This window comes from Toxotes jaculatrix, chromosome 5 (assembly GCF_017976425.1).
Source record: "Toxotes jaculatrix isolate fToxJac2 chromosome 5, fToxJac2.pri, whole genome shotgun sequence".
Lineage (NCBI taxonomy): Eukaryota > Metazoa > Chordata > Actinopteri > Toxotidae > Toxotes > Toxotes jaculatrix.
This window is the reverse complement of record NC_054398.1, coordinates 1,456,862-1,476,024: the sequence shown is the minus strand read 5'-3', so window position 1 is coordinate 1,476,024 and position 19,163 is coordinate 1,456,862. Positions and strand designations below refer to the sequence as shown.

Genomic DNA, 19,163 nt, shown 5'->3' with positions numbered 1-19,163 from the left:
AGTCAACCTAAATTTAGCATTAAAGCCCTCAGAATCACCCGGGCAGCAGCTGCTGTATGTACAGGGTCTCCTGTCCCAATGCCGTCATCTCTTAGAGTGTGTGTTCTCCATCAGTGTCAAAGAAAATCCTAATTACATCCTTGTGTGTGAGTGTGTGAGGTGGTGAGATAACCTTTGAACATGTTATTTGTGTGGGTGTCAGATGGTTGTGTTGGGTGACTGCGGGTTAAATAGCAGTTAGATATCTGCTGTGGACAGATAAACACTGATCTGTCCACAGCTGGCTGTCCTACACACTGTCCTTTTTGTCAGTATAAATGGGACAATGTGTGTGTTGTATAGTTTAGTAAATTGTTTTTCTTTGGTTCTAGTCAGGCTCGAGACTGTTAGCAGGTATGAAGACCAAAATGTGATGTATCCTTGAAGCTGACACCAGAGCGCTGCACAGTGGTTTCTGATACTGTGAGACAGGGTTTTATCAGTGTGGACAGTGCAGCCATTTAACCCTCTGTTTCGTCCATCAGAGACATTTGCAGTGAGCATGGACTCATGAGACCCAGTGGTGAAGGACAGCATGTCTTTCATTAGCAGGCGAGCGGTAGAATTTTCTTATTCATGATACACAGAGCAGCTTCCTGTTACCTTAGTAAATGCACCAACACAACAATGGAAAACTATACATAAAAAGATGCTTTTACAAGTAAAAGTGCTGCAGGATGATTTCAAGAGTGAATCAGAGAGTTGTCCTCAGCTTTTCTGTCTTAAAATGAGACAAAAACAAAAATATTACTTACTAGTAGTACTTACTACTATTATTATTATTACTATCACTGAATTAAACTCCCTGACACTGGGAGGGACATTTTTTAGCAGTGCTTTTGGGAACAATGCCTCACTAACGTGTCCCAGCTTCTCAGGCAGTCCCCTGCTTTCAGGGCACGAAGACTCTTCGTGCTTGAAAGTCACGGTCAAGGATTTTGGATTTTGGAGCATCTTGGTGGTTTTGTGTTTTTCTTTTCCATCTCAGGAGTCTTGTCATGTCTAGCCTGTGTTGTCAGACTGTCCTTATCCCAAAAAAACGGAGAGTGCAAATCATGATGGTATCAGACATGTCAGTCTGAACGACATCCTCGTTTGTCTCGCTGTCCTAGCGAGACTTGATTTTGCCCTCAGTGGAGGTTTCCATTAAGCCCTGATGTTATTCATGTTAACAAGTACATCAGTGAGAGGTCTCTAAAAATCACCACTACAAATGTAAAACGGCATCCAGCACATTTCCAGCTTGCTTCACTGTGATCCTCTCGTTTCGTCCTTTGAATTGTTTTCCCTGTGCTGTTTCTTTGTTTGCTTGCTTGTTTGTTTGTTTGTTTTTTGCAGACTCAGAGAAATCTTCTGGTCCACCGTTTGTTTGAAGAATCCTTTCTTTATCTCTGCCGGTACAAAAATAGGATCCCTGGTGTTCAGGCTTTTCCATGTCATGCTCAGGTTCTTTCCAAATGAGAATGAGTCATTAAATCCTCACACACTATTTAGAGCAGTGTGTGTTAATTTGATGTTTTACCGTCCTTTGGTGTACAGATGATTAAAAATACTGCAGGGATTCTTTCCAATGAGTTGTGTTTGGCAGAAAACAGGCATATTGATACTGCGGTCGGAGGATGTTGGTTAAAGAATTATGTGTGTGTGTGTGTGTGTGTGGTCTCAAACAATATGTCCAACACGGAGAAGGAGGGGCAGGAAAAACTGGTGATGTCAGCAGGGAAGAAGAGAAGGGAGGACCGCCTAGCTTTTTCCTTTTTCCTCCTCCTCCCTCTCCCTCCTCCTCTTCTTATCAGTGTGGTTGAGTGTGAGAGAGAGAGAGAGAGAGAGGTTCAGTGGGAGAGTGGACGGAGCACTAACAGCTGAGACAGTGGACATGGGGGAAGAGAAGAAGGGAGACAGACCAGGATAGACAGCAGAGAAGTGGACTTAAAGGAAAGACAGATACAGTTGTTATAAATTAAGAGAAAACAAAGAGCGAGAGAGTGAAAGAGAAAGGAAAGTATAGCAGCTAAGTGTGGGTGCTGCTGGAGTGAGGTCTGAGCGCGTGTGTGTGGAACTGGGTGGACCCATCACCAGGAAGCCTCCACATCGACCGCCATGTACAGTGGATATGGAGGTATGAGCCGCGGCAGTGACACCAGCTCATCTCTAATCATTAACCTCTGTGTGTTAGTCAGGATGAACTTAGTGTTGCTGGTTAACAGGTTTGTAACTTACTCCAAACACACACAAGCCCACAAACGCTGCAACGTGTTTGGAGCAGCATTTGTTTGTGTGTCCGTGTGATTCAGTATCAAATGTACTGTCCGAGCACTTTTCATTTCCTGCTGAAACTGGTCAGTGATGGGTCACTCTGCCTGAAAGGACCATGCCGCTGTGCCACTGTGCCGCTGTGCCACTGTGCCGCTGCGCCGCTGCCACCACGCACTGTGGCAGGTATCGTCTTTGTTTCAGTACCTGCTTCCATTTGGGACCTGGTTTGGAGAAAATCCAGATTTTGTTCACGTCTGTCTTGTCACAGCGCTGACGTGTTTACATGTACAGTACCCTGAGATTCTGATTATTGGTTGCTGGGATTGTGAGTTGCATGCACATGAATGTTATCCTGATATTATTAATTTTTGCGGAAGTTACCATGACAAAAGTTGTGATGGGGGAAGTTGTGAGTAGCCAAAGCAACAGCAACAGCAAATGAGCTCAGCAGGCTTCTTCCCAAACTATGATCAGATAGACTTGAATAAGAGGACGTTAGTAATGAAGGCCTGTCTTTACCAAAGTCTGGGCTCTAAACATCTGGTTTCTGTCACCAGCTATTTGTAAGTGCATCACCTCACTGGTGTGTGAGGTCCTTCCCACTTTGCTATTAACCAGCAGTGAGTCTGAAACTAAGACCTTAGTCATTTGGAAGGAAACATCTGTATGTAAACAGGAAGTCACTGCAGCATCACCAGATGAACTTAGCTTCCAAAAATAACAGTTTCAAGGGAGCAAGTGATATATTAAACTTAACTGCTGATCTTTTGCAATCGCAGATATGACATTTATTTTTTATTTATATCTGCGTACGAGTGTTTATGTTTCAGAGTATTTGTGTAGCTTAGTGAGAAAGTGGCCTGTGACCCATGAAGGCCACAGGTGTGTCCCTGGGTTCAGGTATAGTTGTAAGGCCTGAGGGATTCTGGGAAGCTGAGTTTTTCAGAAAGTGAATATCTTTTTACAGAGAAGAGCCACGTAACTTTTCACTGTCACTCACTCTCCTACTCCCACTCTTCACCGTCCACTGGTCCGTTGGTGGGTTGGATACAGAAAATGTATGTATGTTGTATGTAATCACATCATATATTTCCCACATATTCTTTTTCCCTTGTCAGAACCCGGCGCCTGCATTACTTACAGTGAAACTAGACTGTCAGCTGCTGGGTCCGAGCTTCTGGTGTGTTATGCTAGTCTCAAACAGAGAGGAGGAGCAGGCTGTGTCTGGTTAAAGTCACTTCTGCTTAACTATACACCACCAGGCTTTTTCACTTTTTAACTGAAAGTCTTCAGTCACAGCTGAAGGTAAAAGCCACTTAGCACACACCCTGTGCCGTCCTCTCTTTTTTCAGAGCTTCAGTAGTTAACACCTGTAAATACACAGGACATGAGCCTGATATCAGTCCTGTAATCTCAGTCTGGGAAAGAAAGCAAATAAGTGCATAGTGCTGAACTGTTGTGTTAAGAGTTTGGAATGTTCCGGCTGCTTTATGTTTGAAATCATTTCAGTTTCCTCTGAAAATGCACACACGTACCTGCTAAAGATAGACAGCCCGTCAAAGTGAACACAGTGTCTGCTTTTATTGATATTAAATTGACATTATTTCTTTACGTTGTTAAGTCCATACCACACAACAATAACAGATTTAACTACAAAACTAGGCATTATGCTCACTGCTATGACCCTTCTGATATTTTTCTGCATCCTCTTCCTGGAAATGAGCGAGCATGGCTGGACAGTAAAGCTGATGGGTTATTCCTGTGACTCAGTATGGCCATAAACTGCCCGGGTCTTTTCCTGACCCCGCCCTCCTCTCAGGATGTTACTCCCTCCAAGGTTTCCTTCTCCTAAAGACAGTAGTATGATGAGGGGAAGGGCCTGGAGTTATGAAGCTGAACTGTATACAGCATGTGAGGGTGTGAGAGAACAAACAGTCTATGGTGCTGTGAGGGGAGGAAGCTAATAACATCAAATGGAGCTTTAATGATCCCAGTAGGAATAAGGACTGACCCATCTTTCACCTTACCTAATGTGCAGTGTTGTCATGTCATTTTTTACATTCAGAACCGTCACGTCATCCCCCATGGTTATGGGTAGAGACTGATGTCCCTCACAGATACTTAGCCTAAGCTTAAACATACAAACCTTTAACCTAACCTCATAATTATACCTTAACCACCTCCAGGTATCAGTCTCAGGTGTAAGATATTTGTACAAACCCAATCAGGGCTGCTCCCTGAACATCCATGAGTCGATTCATCAGTCTAGAAGCTCTGGCTTTGGCTCTCCTTTTTTTTGTTTTTAGTTTTTACTGCACAATTGTATGCAAAGTAACGCAGGATAGCAGAAACGGAAAGTGTGACTCGTTTCTGTTTCGCCGCTGAGACTCACAGCTCTGAGTTTTCAACCAGAAACTGGTTCGAACTCCGCCACAGCTGCCTGGACCAACAGGAAAGACCATTCATGGCGCACTAGGATCTTAGAACTGAACAATGACCAGGACACAAACGTTTTATGTCTTTGACTGTGTAACACTGTATGTGTTAAGTATTGAGTCTAATAGTTTTTCAGTGATGGTCACAGTGTTTGTTCCTTCACTGCAGCTGACACTCATTGTATTATAACATCGATTCCTCCTTCCTGTGGTTTATTGTACCAGTAAATTAGGAGAAACAGTTTCTTGCTTGTGGCCTCAGGCCAAATAATCTGTAACAGTCTGTCTGAAACAGAGCAACTCATCAACCAGACCGTGTTTAATCATTATGTCCTGCTAGACATTAGCAGGACAGGACTTGTACCCATTAACCTACCACACTGTTACCAACATTAACTAATGTTGCCTGAGCTTATTTGTATTTTTTTAGCCCGACAGGACGTATTTCTTCATATTTCTTCACTTTCTCGTTATCAGGTTGTTTTTCTTATGCTGAAATATTCAGATTGGTATCAGTGTTAAACTTCCAGCAGTGCTTGTGGTCAGTAGCAGATATGAAGATGTATTAAAACAGCCGTGAAATGAAAAAAGGTTCAAACCCACCTGTCGTGCTGCTGTGTCACAGTAATGCATGGTCATTCAGAAGCTCAGAGACATTTGCTCATGTTGCTTTTGAGTAATTTAGATTTAAACTCCACAGACATGCACGGGGATCTCTTCATTACATTTCTGAAAATCCCGACTTAATTCCTGTTGGACTAATAATCCAAACATGAACATTTTCGGCTGAACCGATCTTTGCAGCTCTTCCTCTCCGCAGTTTGTTCAGCTTGATAACATAGGGTTGCTGAGCCTGGAGGGAGTAGCACAGGTGCTCAGCAGTTTTATTATTATTCTAGACACAAGTGTGTTTTTCTGACTGTGTGTGTTCCTGAATGTGCCAGCCTGTCTGGATTTGGCATTCCTTACATGACAGAGATGCACACGCCCAATTTTCCCAGGGGTACATATTCACATGCTCACTCATAAAATATGACTCTGATGAAGAGACAGCCTCTAGTGGGCACGAACACGCTCTGCAGATTTCCTGGCAGGCTGCTTTATAGATGCCCCCCCCGTCTCAGTCAGTGTTGGTATATGCTACAATATAGGTTAAGTCAATATTTCTGATAAGCTTAAATATTCACCTCAGCTTGAAACTGCTCAGTGGTGGAATGAAAACTGAAGAATGACCCAGAAGTTGCCCGAGCTGCCAACAGAAAATCTATCAATTTTTTGTTGGAGGTTGCGCTGCTGAGTGAGGTTGCAGGCGGTTGCCGTTTGTTGCGGGAGTGTGTCTCTGAGGGCCTCGCTGCCATTTCAGGGGGATGGTTGAAACACATTATCACCAGCTTTGGTTTTGTTTTGAAGTGAAGTTTGAGAGTGAGTGCTCCGTCACTCTGCGTCCTTTATTGGATGCTTGTGTTTTAGGTGCTGAACGTAGTTTGTGGTATTTCCTGTCTTTGTTGGCAGTTTTTCAGCACAGTCATCAGCATACACATCATCACTATGCATCTATACGCAGCCCGGTCTCTGATCCACTTCATGTCCAAATACAGCTACAGGCAGACAAACTGCTTTTTACGTCTAAGCTCGTTGTGAACGTTGAGCCGACACTCAAAGTTTCCTCAGAGGGAAACGGTTGCTGCTAAAACAATAGCATTTGTTTAGCTGAGTTGAGTGGCCCTGCTGTGCCTGTTCAGAGTCGTGAGCTGTCCATTCCTATAGGACGTGTACTCCCTCCGTTCAGTGATGTGTTTGACCATCGTCTGTGTGTCAGTTTTTCTTTTTGAGGAAATGTTTCTGTCCCAGTTTGTGTTTCTATCACGTCTATTATCCAGCTCTAGTGTACAAATATAGGTGGAAAACACTATGAATAATCCTCTGGGGACCATGAATATTCACATTAATTTCCATAACAAACTGCCTGGTATTTGTTTTGCTCTGACTTAACATCATCACCCCTAGGTCCTTCTCCTAATTCAGTAAAACCAATATAATGTACGCATGGGCTAAGTTTTGTGCTGTGTGTGTGTGTGTGTGTGTGTGTGTGTGTGTGTGTGTGTGTGTGTGTGTGTGTGTGTGTGTGTGTGTGTGTGTGTGTGTTTGTGTGTGTGTGTGTGTGTGTGTGTTTGTGTTTGGGCGCAGGCAGCGTTTTTCCAGAATGGTCTGGGTGAGAGAGGCCAGAGAGCATCAGACAATAGGTGCGGTGTCACACCCTCGCTTACCTCAGGCGTATGGAGGGCTGAGTGTGTGGCACGGAGCCACAGTCCCAGTGTTTATATGGGAACATCAATAGCAGAGGAGATGGTGTGACTGGAATCTGTTGTTATCATTGGGCAGGACCGCACCACGGTTCGGATCAGGTAGGGAACGCAGAACACAGCACAGTTTGACGGGTCCGTTTCATCCGGATGAGTTTAACTGATCCAACTCCTCATTGAACATCATTGAACTTAAACAGGATGTTGACTGACTGACTGACTGGCTGGTGACAGTCTGTTAATAAGGCTGGAGATTACACAGGGGACAAGGACAGTGGCTGTGACAGGGAGAAATGTGCCGACTACCACTGCCCTGTCTGAACTGGGACTCTGACAGAGACACGGAGCCCCGTCAAGGTTGGTGTTTACCTGCGTAAAGGTACTAAAAATCCACAGCTCGGCACATGCTCTCATTTTAGGTTGATGGTTCAGTATATTTGTGATACAGCGAGAAGCAGAAGATGAAAAATGTAAACCTTAAATCGTGGCTCCTTGGCCGTACTTCTTATGTGCGCACTGTCCATGACAGTTAATGTGTACGCACTCGTGCCCTCCGACACTGTAGTGGGCGCTGTGGACACACGGTGCAGCGAGCGTACAGGGAGGCTGCTGTAGAAGAAGAGAGCAGGAAAAGACGAACACGACGGTTCTTTGTTAAAACCTTTACGGTGTCGTGCGGCACATGTTCTGTTTTGTTCTTGCCTCTTTGTTCTGCTGGTCTTTATAAATTTGCTGGTTATGTGATCACTGATGTGTTTTTGAGGGAGCTGTAAAAGGAAGTGATTGGGTTGGTTCTACCACAGACCAACCGCCTAAACATCAAAGAGCTGAGTTCAGAGTTCAGGCTTAGACCTCTGAGTTTATCGCGTGTGATTCAGACTCTCATACAGATGGCAGACTGCTTTGGAAACAACCTATGAGGCTTTGTCAGGAAATTAAAGAGGAAAGCGTCTGAATGCGATGGACCCAGCGTGACCCACCTTTTCCACTCCACACCTCTGGCCCTGCTCAGCTTCTCTCTCTGAAATGTGTTTTCTTCCTTTATCTCTCACTCCCCCTCAGCTCCTCTGTCTGTGTGAGCACTTAATCTAGGTTAAGTCAACAAATGGTTGACCACAGAGTCCCACAGCGCTCACACACACACACACACACACACACACACACACACACACACACACACACACACACTCTAATGATTTTCAATGGTGGAAAACTAGTTACTTCATCTCCTGCTGCTGTGTTTTGTTAGTATTTTTAGCACCTTTGCTTTTGGAGGAAGATGAAATGTTCCTTTTTATTTGTGTTATTTTTAAGAAAACATTCTCCATAACCAACATTTCTTTTTTATTTAAACAGCTAATGTGAGAGTTGTACAGTTAATTTACTTCCACTGCAGTAAATATGGCGAACCGCTCTTTCCATCCCTCGTGATTCAGTTAAACTCCACCAGAACTGACCTTTTCTGTCCAGCCAGATGACTGCAGCCCTCAGGACTATCTCCCTTTGTTAAATTTCCTGTCAGGAGAGGCAGTTGCATCTGACTTCCTGTCGGATTGTGACATTTCCTGTGCTGTGGGAGGGGTGTGTGTCGGGAGGGGGGGTGTTTGGCAGTCGTCTCATAAAGGCTTTTCAGCTGTTTGAAGAAACAGGATACAGGACACTGGATAGGCCACAGTAGGAAAACACTGCTTTAGCTGATAGAAATTAAGCGCTGACTTAAGCCACAATAGCAAAACACGGCTTCAGGCCACAGACTTCAGATGTTGGTTAAAGGCCACGAAATGGAAAACAGATCAGCTCACAGATACAGTTTAGGTGGAAATACTGAAGTGAAGCAAATTGTTGCTGTAGGCGACATAGAAACGGGTGAACGAATGAATCCAGACTTTAGTCAGTGTGATTTTTGATGGCATTAGGGATTCACCAATGACACATGCTGTATCTGCTGTACATACATTTTTGTTACCAAAGCTATTCGGGGGGAAATCTCATACTTTTGAATCTGTGTTCTTGACTAAGCTGTTTCTTAATGCAGTTAGAGCGCATCCAGAAAGTTTCATCATGTAGTGTGCACGGATGAATAGATCATAGAATGATCATTGGCTGTGGTGTTTACTGCAGCATCGTAGTGTCATGTCAGATCCCTCACATGACGCATGATGGCATTCATCAGTGCAGAAAATGACTTAGTCAGGGAGCTATGAAGCTATGAGCCACATGAATGTGATGGCACTGTACAGATTTTCTTGCAGAGATCCTGAGCTGTTCTTATCAAACTGCAAAGTAAAAATCTTGAATCTCGAATCTGCATTATACTCCCACACAGCAGCCTGAGGTTAAAAGCTTTTTGTCAAAGTTCTTGCAGCTTAAAACTTAAGAGTAAATTTTAGACATTTGCTTGGATGATAGAGCACCTGATCTTTGTTACCAGCTGCAAAGGTTCATCACTGCTGTGTTTCCATTTCATTTACAGTTATTTGATCCATATTAATATGTTAGTATGTCATAAACTGTTTAACTGATTAATATCACATGTAAACTGCTACTGGAATATTCAGGATGAATGCAAATAAAATGAATCTGTCACATTTATGCCTGTATCAGCAGCAGCCTCAGCCTGGTGGTCTGACAGTGTCCCTGGTCCGATTCCGACCAGGACCCTTGTCCTCTCTTCCCTTATTTCCTGCCTGTCTCTGCTGTCAAACTGTCAAATCACAGCAACAAGTCCTGCGAAAGCAGAGCCGACCGGCCCGATCGGGCCATGGTGCTGTGGTGTCAGCAGTCTGCTGACGGTTGTTTTCCTCTGCTCTGTACAGGGAGTCCGTCCCGAACTCTCTCCACCATGTCTCTGTCCGTTCGCCCAGTCAGGCGCCTCACCTCCAGATCCATCACTAGGAGCCAGAGTTTTACTGGAGTCAACACCTACGACAAAGCCTACAGGTACACACACACACACACACACACACACGCTGTGGGGAAGTACACACTTGACAGGATATGTCATTAGGTGGAGCTCAAAAGACAGACAGTCTGTCTGACTGTCTGTGTGTGTGTGTGTGTGTGAGTGTGTGTGTGTGTGTGTGTGTGTGTGTGTGTGTGTGTGTACAGGGTGGAAAACGACCCATGTGAAATACTCTGATCACTGATATTTAATGTTGTTGCTGCTACAGAGCAGCTTTAGTTCAGATGATGAACTAAAGCTGATGAAGTGATGAAGTGATGAAGTGAACGCCGGCACCTCTTTTCATTGTTTAACTCTTTGTTTTTTTTTTTTGTTAACTAATCAGTGTTGTTTCAGTGGCTGTGACGAACAAACGTTCCCCACCGGCTGTGAGATGTGGGGCCGTTTGGTTGAAGCGTGACAGTTGTGATTACTGAATAGTACAGCTGCAGTGACGTGCTTGAATGAGACCGTGATCAGTCGCTGGTGTCTGAGTGTGTCTTTCAGGGACAGAGCTGAGCTGGAAGTTCTCATTACAAATGTCACATGATCCTGTTTGACACAGTGAAATCGCCGTGTTCCTCAGTGATCGATTACAGCGACAGAGGCAAACATATGTAGGATTTCCATACATGCATGTTTACAGGCTCACACAGTACCTTTACTCACCCAGTGTGTGCTGGAATAGGCTCCAGTCCAAGATGGATGGATGGATTTAACTGACTCTGTGCTGCTGCCACATACAGTCAGTCTCTTTGTAAAACCTCCTGAAGAACTAAAGAACTTTTTACATGAACAGGATGGTTTTCATGTTATAATGACATGTGTTTGTCACCGTTCCAGACAAGATTAATCAGAGATTTTACTTTATGTTCTTATCTCAGGAAACCGTCTCCTCATTACACAGTGCCAACACCTCTCACACAGACAGGAAGCTCTGCTCATTTTAACAACATCCAGCTTAAATAAGTTACATAATCAAGATTTTCACTCTCCGCTGTGCTGCTGGTCGGCTACAGACACAGTGAACTGACACACCATCAATATCACTGTGGCCCAAGATGTTGATTATTGATTATATGATTGTGCAAGATGTGTTTAACTTTAAGCTTATTTACTTATTACTATTCTTTCTTTTCTTTTCTTTTCTTTTTTCATTGTTGCATTGATTTAGAGAAAAATATGGATTTTAGAACATGAGACATATCTCGTAATGTAAAAAGGAGAGAGACAGAGAGAGAGAGTGTGAATGCTGAGTGTGTCAGTCCGATGTGATTTGATAATGACGTTGATAAGAATTCTGGTCTGATGGAGCTGATCTGAGGACGCCTGAGGAGGACATCTGAGGATGATGTTGACCTGGTGTTGCTGATGTTGCAGGAACCTCTCAGTGTTCAGCACTCCAGGCCTCAGCAGGAAGCCCAGCAGAGCCAGCAGGATGTTTACTATATCCACCAAGTCCAACCCACTGCCCAAAGTTCCTCAGCCGGAGCGACTGGACCAGGTCTATGAGGCACTGAAGAAAGGCCTTCAGTGAGTACAGCCATTCATTCATAGATAGATAAAGATAGATAAAAACCTTTAATAGTCCCACAATGGGGAAATTGCACTGTTACAGCAGCAGAAAAAAAAAAAAAAAAAATTCATTCATTCATTCATGCAGAGAGCAACTCTCAGCTTTAATTTTGAAGGATCATCAAGTAGTTACACACCTACGTACTGAATAATATTTCAGATGTTCTGAAGCCCTGTGCTCTGTGCTACTGTGTTGTGTTGCTATAGCTGCATGGCTCAGGAGAGAGGAAATGTTGTGAGTCCTGCCTGATTTGATTTAGTGAAACTAATATTGATCACATTATCCACATCTGCTGACAATCTTTACAATATTATTTGCTCAGATTTTAAAAGAAAATGAGTTAAACTCGTGTAAACCCAAACTGAAAAGGCAAATAGAAACTGAAGAAGTGCGTAACAAGAGCTGCATTAATGCTGACATGAGGCATAAAGAGCCTGGGAAATGGGAACTTCCCGGAAAACTGAAAAGTGCAATCAGTGAAGTCATCTCAGATGTTTCAGCCTTTCAGTCTGTGACTGTTTCCATAACCTTTGGTTAACACTTAAAGGAAAAACATCTTACTCACATTCTTGGTAAGAGTTCGATGAGAGGGTCGGTATCAGTCTCCTGTCTGTCTCTTAAATATGAAGCAGTAGTCTGTTAACCTAGCTTAGCAGACTAAAACTAAGGACTGGAGCTACTGCTTTAAGATCAACTCTCAATGGTAGAGTAAACAGTGAGACGGGCACTGACACCAACTCAGCTCCAAGTGGTGAATCCCACAGTGAGTTAATCAGCAGTGACAGTCGGAGCGTGCAGGGAACAAAGATAAAATTATTTTCTCAAACCTTCAGCACGTAAAACCAAAAATATCTGTCTGTGTGTGTGTGCGTGTGTGTGTGCGTGCGTGTGTGCGTGCGTGTGTGTGTGCGTGCGTGCGTGTGTGTGTGTGTGTGTGTGTGTGTGTGTGTCTGTCTCAGGTCTTACCTGCAGGTTCATCAGATGGACCTGGACAGCCTCAGCAGACAGATGAAAGAATCAAAGAGGAACTCCAGACTGGTACGACGTCTTGATGTCTGTTTGAAAAACGACTTAACATAACGAGAATAAAACACATGGTGCTGCCACTTGATTAAAGTGATGACTTGATGTTTTCTTCCTCTTCAGGGTTTCCTGTATGAACTAGACAAGGTGAGCTGCTGTGAATTCTTCAGTAGTCTCAGCTGCAGAGAGGACACGGCACAGCTTTATGTTAGAGATAGGCCTGAGGTTCTAATCCTGCCTGTGTCTTCAATTTACGATGGTATTTTACTAAGAAGCCTCCTGTTTTAAATTTCCATCAGTGTACACTCAGCACTTCCTCCATGTTTACCTGTAGTGTTTTTTAAATTCCCCATAATGTAAAATTTCCACAGCACTAATTACATACGTACAACACGTGACAGTGAGCTCCTCTCACTTTCTCCTCTCTAACACTAATTGCTTCCAGTCACTTCGTCCGGTGCAGCTCACCTTAATGACGCTCAGCACTTCCTGCACAGACGCTTCACATTCAAAGCCCTCCAGCAGGTCAAAGGGGCCTCCCTTTAATGACAGGCTTTTAATTTGAAACATTTGTAGGAACTCTTGATGGAAGCTTAACAGGGATCCAAAGAACTGAAATTAGAATCACTCATTATCTTGGATTTCTGTTGTATTGGAGGCATTTTCTGTAGGCACCGGCCTTTATTTGTCGTACTGGCCTTATAGTGTGAAAATAGTTCCGTGTGTGTTGAATATCAGGAATAAACGTGACGCTGTGCTTCACTCTAACAGCAAGTGAAGGTGACTGAGAGGTACATAAGACGACTGGAGTTTCACCTCAGCAAGGTAAGACCACTGTGATCCCTCCTCACAGCAGTGAATGTTACAGAAAATAAAACGTGTCCCAGACATTTTGACTGGTTGCTTTAGTTAGATTGAGTTTGTGTATTCACATTACTTTGTAATTTGATGTGGGATTACTGTTTGTATATCTGTCTGTGGAATAAGACCATTTTACTGCAGCGACTAGATGTTTTTAGTCAAGAGTTAGTGATTCTTCTTCAGTGATCACTGTGTGTGTGTGTGTGTGTGTGTGTGTGTGTGTGTGTGTGTGTGTGTGTGTGTGTGTGTGTGTGTGTGTGTGTGTGTGTGTGTGTGTGTGTGAGCCGTCGGCTCCGTCGTACTGGGCTGTAGAGCTGCCTGTTACATCTCTGACTGAATGTGTACACCCATACACTCTATATATGTATCACCATTCAGTTTCTTACAACAATAAGTTATCAGCCACACCAGCTCACTCACCTGCTGATAGAGCAGTGACTCAGCAGCACTGACTCAACAAAGATCACAGTGTGATTGGTTAAATCCAACAGGAAGGTATCTGTGCCCTGCAGGTGTGTCAGTGTGTGGGTCTTACAGAATACTTCATACAGTGTTTTACATCAGCTATTTAAAAAGCTGGCCGTCTTGCAGAATGCATTTATCTGCAGTCAGTCTCACTTCTGTTTCCAACTGTCCACTTGCTGCGAGGCTGCTTCCTTCTTTGCACAGGAGAGAAAGATCAGACGTGTAATGCTTTGCCTCCTGTTCCCAGATTGAGGAGCTCTATGAAGCCTACTGCCTGCAGAGGAGACTCAGGGATGGAGCCAACAAGATGGTGAAGGCGTACACTGCCTCTCCAGGCAGCAAGGAGGCGAGGGAGAGTTTAACAGAGGCCAACAAAGGATACAAAGAGTACACAGAGGTAAGACGAAGAGGACTGAGGAAGGGAGGTTAATGTATGGCTATCCTTATGGGAGAATAGGACATTTGTATGAGGAAGCTGTTGGATATAACATAGCACAGCTAATGTGGATCGTGTACTGTATAAATGGCAGAACCACAGTTCAGTCTCTCCTTATCTTCTCTTTAGAACATGTGTGTGTTGGAGAGTGAGCTGGAGAACCAGCTGGGTGAGTTCCACATCAAGATGAAAGGTAAGAATCAAACATCCATGACAAGTTCACCCACGTCTTTACTCTGACCTCCTTTCTTTCATCCTCCCATTTTTTCATCTTTCCTTTTGTCATTGTCTTCTAACCATCTTATTCTATCCATGGAACATAAAAAAGAACATACTAGTGAGGGTGTATTCTCCACGACTCCCTGTGACTGGGAGCTCACATAATTCAGAGAGTATTTAAATAAAACGGTGCAGTCTTCGTCACATTTGGCGTATGCAGCATCTTTGCACTCATACCATTCAAAGTATCAGAGGATTACTGCTTCTCTAAGTCCCATGGCTGCTGTTGGCCAGCTACAGGGGTCCAAGACTCTGAGAATCGCTAAGGGTCCGAGCGCCATGATGTTGGAACAATATTGATTTTATCAGTAAACCGTCAAATGTACAAATGTGACGTCTGACAGATTGGTAGCAGAGGAGGAAGACTGGACAGCTACAAAAATAATTCAGCTCAGCTGTTAGGACGCACCAAACCTGGCACGTCCATCCGTGATGTGCTCATGATCCACTGGGCTAAAATTTGGTGCAAATCTCATCATAGGTGCTTAGCTGTGTTTTCATTTTAGTATCTACTGTTTTATTATCTACAGTTAATCATTGTTTAGTGTTGTCGTGTTTTTTATATTACAATAGCATCACATAGTGGAGTCCATGAGAAACTAAAAATTTACATCTGTTCCTTTTTCAGGTCTGGCTGGGTTTGCTAGATTATGTGCTGGTGACCAGTATGAGGTTAGTCCACCCTCTCTCTCTCTCTCTCTCTCTCTCTCTGATTGATCCAGATGTTTCTATTTTGTATAACTGAAGCATCATCAGTGTTCAGATTTTCCAGTTTTCACAGAATTTATTAGTGTGTGTGTGTGTGTGTGTGTGCGTGTGTGTGTGTGTGTGTGTGTGTGTGTGTGTGTGTGTGTGTGTGTGTGTGTGTGTGTGTGTGTGTGTTCAGATCTTCATGAAGTACGGTCGGCAGCGGTGGAAGCTCCGAGGCAGAATAGAGATCAATGCCAAACAGGTGTGGGACAGTGAAGAGATGGTGTTTCTGCCGCTCATCAATGACTTCCTCTCTGTGAAGGTCTGTCCCTCCCACTGTCTTTTGCTTTTGTCTTCGTGTAATTACCTTGGATTTATTTTTGTTTATGCTTAGTTCTGATTGGCCGATGAAAATACTGCTTCTGATGAGATGAAGTCGTTCATGGACACTTCGTGTTGTCTCTGGTTTCTGAAATGAAATGATTAAGAAGGTCCACTCATTTAATGAATTAGGTAGCATGATCGAACTATATTTCTGTGGTCTCCTAGGTGACAGAGCTGAAGAGCTTAGCCAATCACGTGGTTGTAGGAAGTGTTTCCTGTGAGACTAAGGACCTGTTTGCTGCACTGCCCCAGGCGGTTGCCGTGGATATTAATGACCTCGGGACTATTAAGCTAAGCCTCGAAGTCACCTGGAAGTAAGTTCTGCCAACCCTGCTGTCAGCGTACTGTTTGTTTATTAAATCAGTAAAGTGTTATTTATTTATTCTTTTGTCTCTGTCTACCCTCCTCCATTGCTGCCCACCCCTCTCTCCCCTCCCCCCTCCCCCCTCCTGTCAGTCCATTTGATAAAGATGACCAGGGGTCAGTAGCAAGCACTGTCAACAAAGCCCCGACCGTCAGTAAGAGATTCTCGACAATCTTCAACCAGAGTCCACCTGACACACCGTCTTTACGAGAACAAGCCTTCTACGTGAGTTCTTCCATACACACGACTTCTTTGTCTTTTACCTCTGAATGTTTGACTAAATGCTTTTCAGAGGAGTGAGACTGGAATGTTTGCTTTCAAGTTGCTGGTATTTTCTTCTGATATTCACTGACAATAATGTTTGAAACATCCAAATGAGAGATGTGCAGACAGCTGAGGAATGAATCAGACCCCTTTTTGGACTTAACACTAATTCATTTAGTTTGTTTCTAAGTAAGAGAAGTAAAAAGATTATATTTCTCATCAGATAATTTGTCAGATTCATCACATGTGTGGAACTGGCCTTTGTAAACTCATGGACAGCAGGACAGAGTTGATACCTCGTGGTTTAGAGCCACTGAGGAGCGAGTTTAGCCGACAGTCACCGGTCCCTAACCGCTCCACTGCCCTCTGTTCCACCTGCTGCCGCTCTGACGTGCAGTCTCTGCCTCGGAGTCTGATGAGGCGGCAGCACTGGCCGCTGCTGGACATCTTCAGAGACACGCTTAGCCAGAGCTGTTCCTGTAGTGACAACTCACCAACAAGACAGCCCACTGCAGTAAGTCACGATGCAGTCGAACCCCTGCAGACTGTAGAAATGCAGAGCCCACTGATGCACCGAGTAGTGGCAGTAATGATGGTGTAGAACATTAGAAATCTAGAACAGTAGTCTCCATGTGTTTGCTCATGGCCTCGTGCTGTCCCCGAGGTGTCTATCCAACTGGTTTAACTGGTTGTCTGCTCCCATTTTATAGCAGGAACTAGAAATCTGCTGCCATAGTGTTTGCTCAAACTGCACATACATGACTCTGCACTGGCCTGTGGGGCAATTAGAGCCTCCTGTCAGTGCTTTTAGCCCTCACCCCCTGGTGGTTGTTATGATAGTAGAAAGCCTGAGAGACATATAAAGAGGATATGAAGGTATACAGAAACATCTACTGACATCGGTTGTGACACAGAAAGACTTAAAGGGAGGTTTTTTTTTTTTCAACCTTTGTCGAACTTTCATAATTTTGGTCATAGGAACAATGGACTCACCAAGTGAACTGCTGAGCTCTCTGAACTCTGCAGCATCAATAACTCAGGTCCTACAGTCTGTCACCAAGCACGAGCAGACAGATTGTAAACAAGATGAGCAAAAACTGTCCATTGTAAACATCAGTTAGAGTTTACAGACCCACTTCCTGCTTCTACTTATTTACCAGCCACAGTTGGTACATTAACTGGGACAAACGGATTGTTTACAACCTCCACATCCCCTCATGACATCGGCTTGTTCCCAGTTCTCGGCACTGACTTTGATGAGCATAGATAATCTTAACTGATATAAACGATGGTCAAAGCTTTGACTGTAAGACCTAAATTGTAATAAACAGGAATCATCCTTTGGTTCCTTGAACACGAAGCATTGAAATGCTGAGTGCGAAGGCTCATTCATTCACAACAGAAGCTGCCGAGGTCGAGGTTAGAAAAAAACGTCTTTATTCCAGAGCACTTTTCATATATATATTTATATCTATATCTATATAGTCCTCATTCATTGCAGCACACGGCACCAGGTTCACAAACAGTTCTCTGAAACTTCACATGGACGTGCTCCACATTTCAGAGTGTTCCCACTTAACCTTCTCTGCCTCAGTGATCCCTGCTGATATATCAGTTTCCAGTCGGCTGCTCTTGTGCAGTCTGCTCACTATTCTACAAATTTAGTCACTGAAGCAGATTAGAAAAGAACAAAGCAGAGTCGAGAGCTGCTTGTTCTATTAACTGAAGATAATTTAGTTCATTAAGTTGAGTGTGTGTCTGAGTTTGCCAGATTTTTTAATCTAAATCTTCAAAAGCTTTTACTGCCCTTCAATTAAACCTAATCAACACGTTTCCAGAAAGGATTGCTATTGACAGCTGGTGATATGTAACTGATCCATCCACAGCTCCTTATACAGTCAGAATACTCAGGAGGGCCAGCGTGGGAATTGTGTCACTGTCTGTTGAAGCTCGTGGCTTAGCTGGAGAACAGAACGGAGGCCTTCAGCTTCTCAAAGAGACTGGGAGCACGGGGGAAACGCTAACCTGGCTCTGTCCAAAAACAAAAAACCACCAACATCTTTAAGGTTGACTAAAAAACACACTGGATCTAATTTGTTTAATTCATCCACAAGCAGAAGTTGAGGTTTTAGGGGGAGTTCTGTGGTAGAACCAGATCCAGCGACTGCACAGAGCCTCCTGAAGTCTTACACTGAGGTCACCAGGTTGGACACTGTTGAGTCTGTACAGGGACACAGACACTGGTAGATGCATCAGGCGTCAGAAAGTGTTCACCTTCTGTCTGGTTGTCCACCTGTCCTCCTTTCTCATCAGTCCAACCTTTTAAACCCTTGTGTTTCAGAACATGCTCCGTCGTCATGAAGAGTTAGAGAACGGAACAGCTTGGTCTAATTCATCCGAATCCTCTGATGACTCGTCCAGTCCTCAGCTGTCCGCAGGAGGACAACGCAGCTCTGCTCATAAGGTAACACACAACAGACACTATACACTATTTATCACCTGCATCACTGTGTCATGATCTTTGTGGAGGACTGGTTTGTAGAACATGGTGGTGTTTATTTACTACACTGTGAGTGTGTTGGGTCAGACTCTGTCCATGTGTCTTTCGCTCTCCAGGCAGTGGTGGTGACGCCAGAGATTCAGCCAGTTGTAGCAGGAAGTTCCTCCCCACAGCCTGACATCTCATTTTGCCTCAGAGACTCCGCCTCCTCAACTCCAAACTCCACCCACAAAGTCAGCTCCGTCAGTGGGGTTTCCGAGACAAACAAAGAACAAGCGGAGAGCAGCAGGTGGTGTTTCGTTTGGTTTCTCTGAGTTTGACATCATATTTGTTGACTAATTACTTTA

At 44.0% G+C, this 19,163-nt stretch overlaps 1 protein-coding gene across 4 annotated transcripts in view; it reads left to right on the top strand.

The window, feature by feature from the left end:
* The window catches only part of ripor1 (RHO family interacting cell polarization regulator 1), a 41,539-nt gene that overhangs the window by 10,747 nt on the left and 11,629 nt on the right, over window positions 1-19,163 (top strand). For 3 of the 4 annotated variants that reach the window (XR_005894087.1, XM_041038278.1, XM_041038277.1), the window contains exons 1-14: window positions 1,876-2,158; window positions 9,850-9,973; window positions 11,355-11,507; window positions 12,510-12,588; window positions 12,697-12,720; window positions 13,345-13,398; window positions 14,147-14,296; window positions 14,465-14,528; window positions 15,243-15,286; window positions 15,501-15,626; window positions 15,854-16,002; window positions 16,145-16,277; window positions 18,658-18,780; window positions 18,933-19,105. Coding sequence is in view for 3 of the 4 variants with exons in the window: in XM_041038278.1 (XP_040894212.1) it covers window positions 2,140-2,158; window positions 9,850-9,973; window positions 11,355-11,507; window positions 12,510-12,588; window positions 12,697-12,720; window positions 13,345-13,398; window positions 14,147-14,296; window positions 14,465-14,528; window positions 15,243-15,286; window positions 15,501-15,626; window positions 15,854-16,002; window positions 16,145-16,277; window positions 18,658-18,780; window positions 18,933-19,105 (1,415 nt within the window). In the remaining variant the exon portion in view is untranslated. Of the gene's footprint in view, window positions 1-1,875; window positions 2,159-9,849; window positions 9,974-11,354; window positions 11,508-12,509; window positions 12,589-12,696; window positions 12,721-13,344; window positions 13,399-14,146; window positions 14,297-14,464; window positions 14,529-15,242; window positions 15,287-15,500; window positions 15,627-15,853; window positions 16,003-16,144; window positions 16,278-18,657; window positions 18,781-18,932; window positions 19,106-19,163 lie in introns of those variants that run through there. The other variant, XM_041038279.1, reaches the window with a different exon arrangement.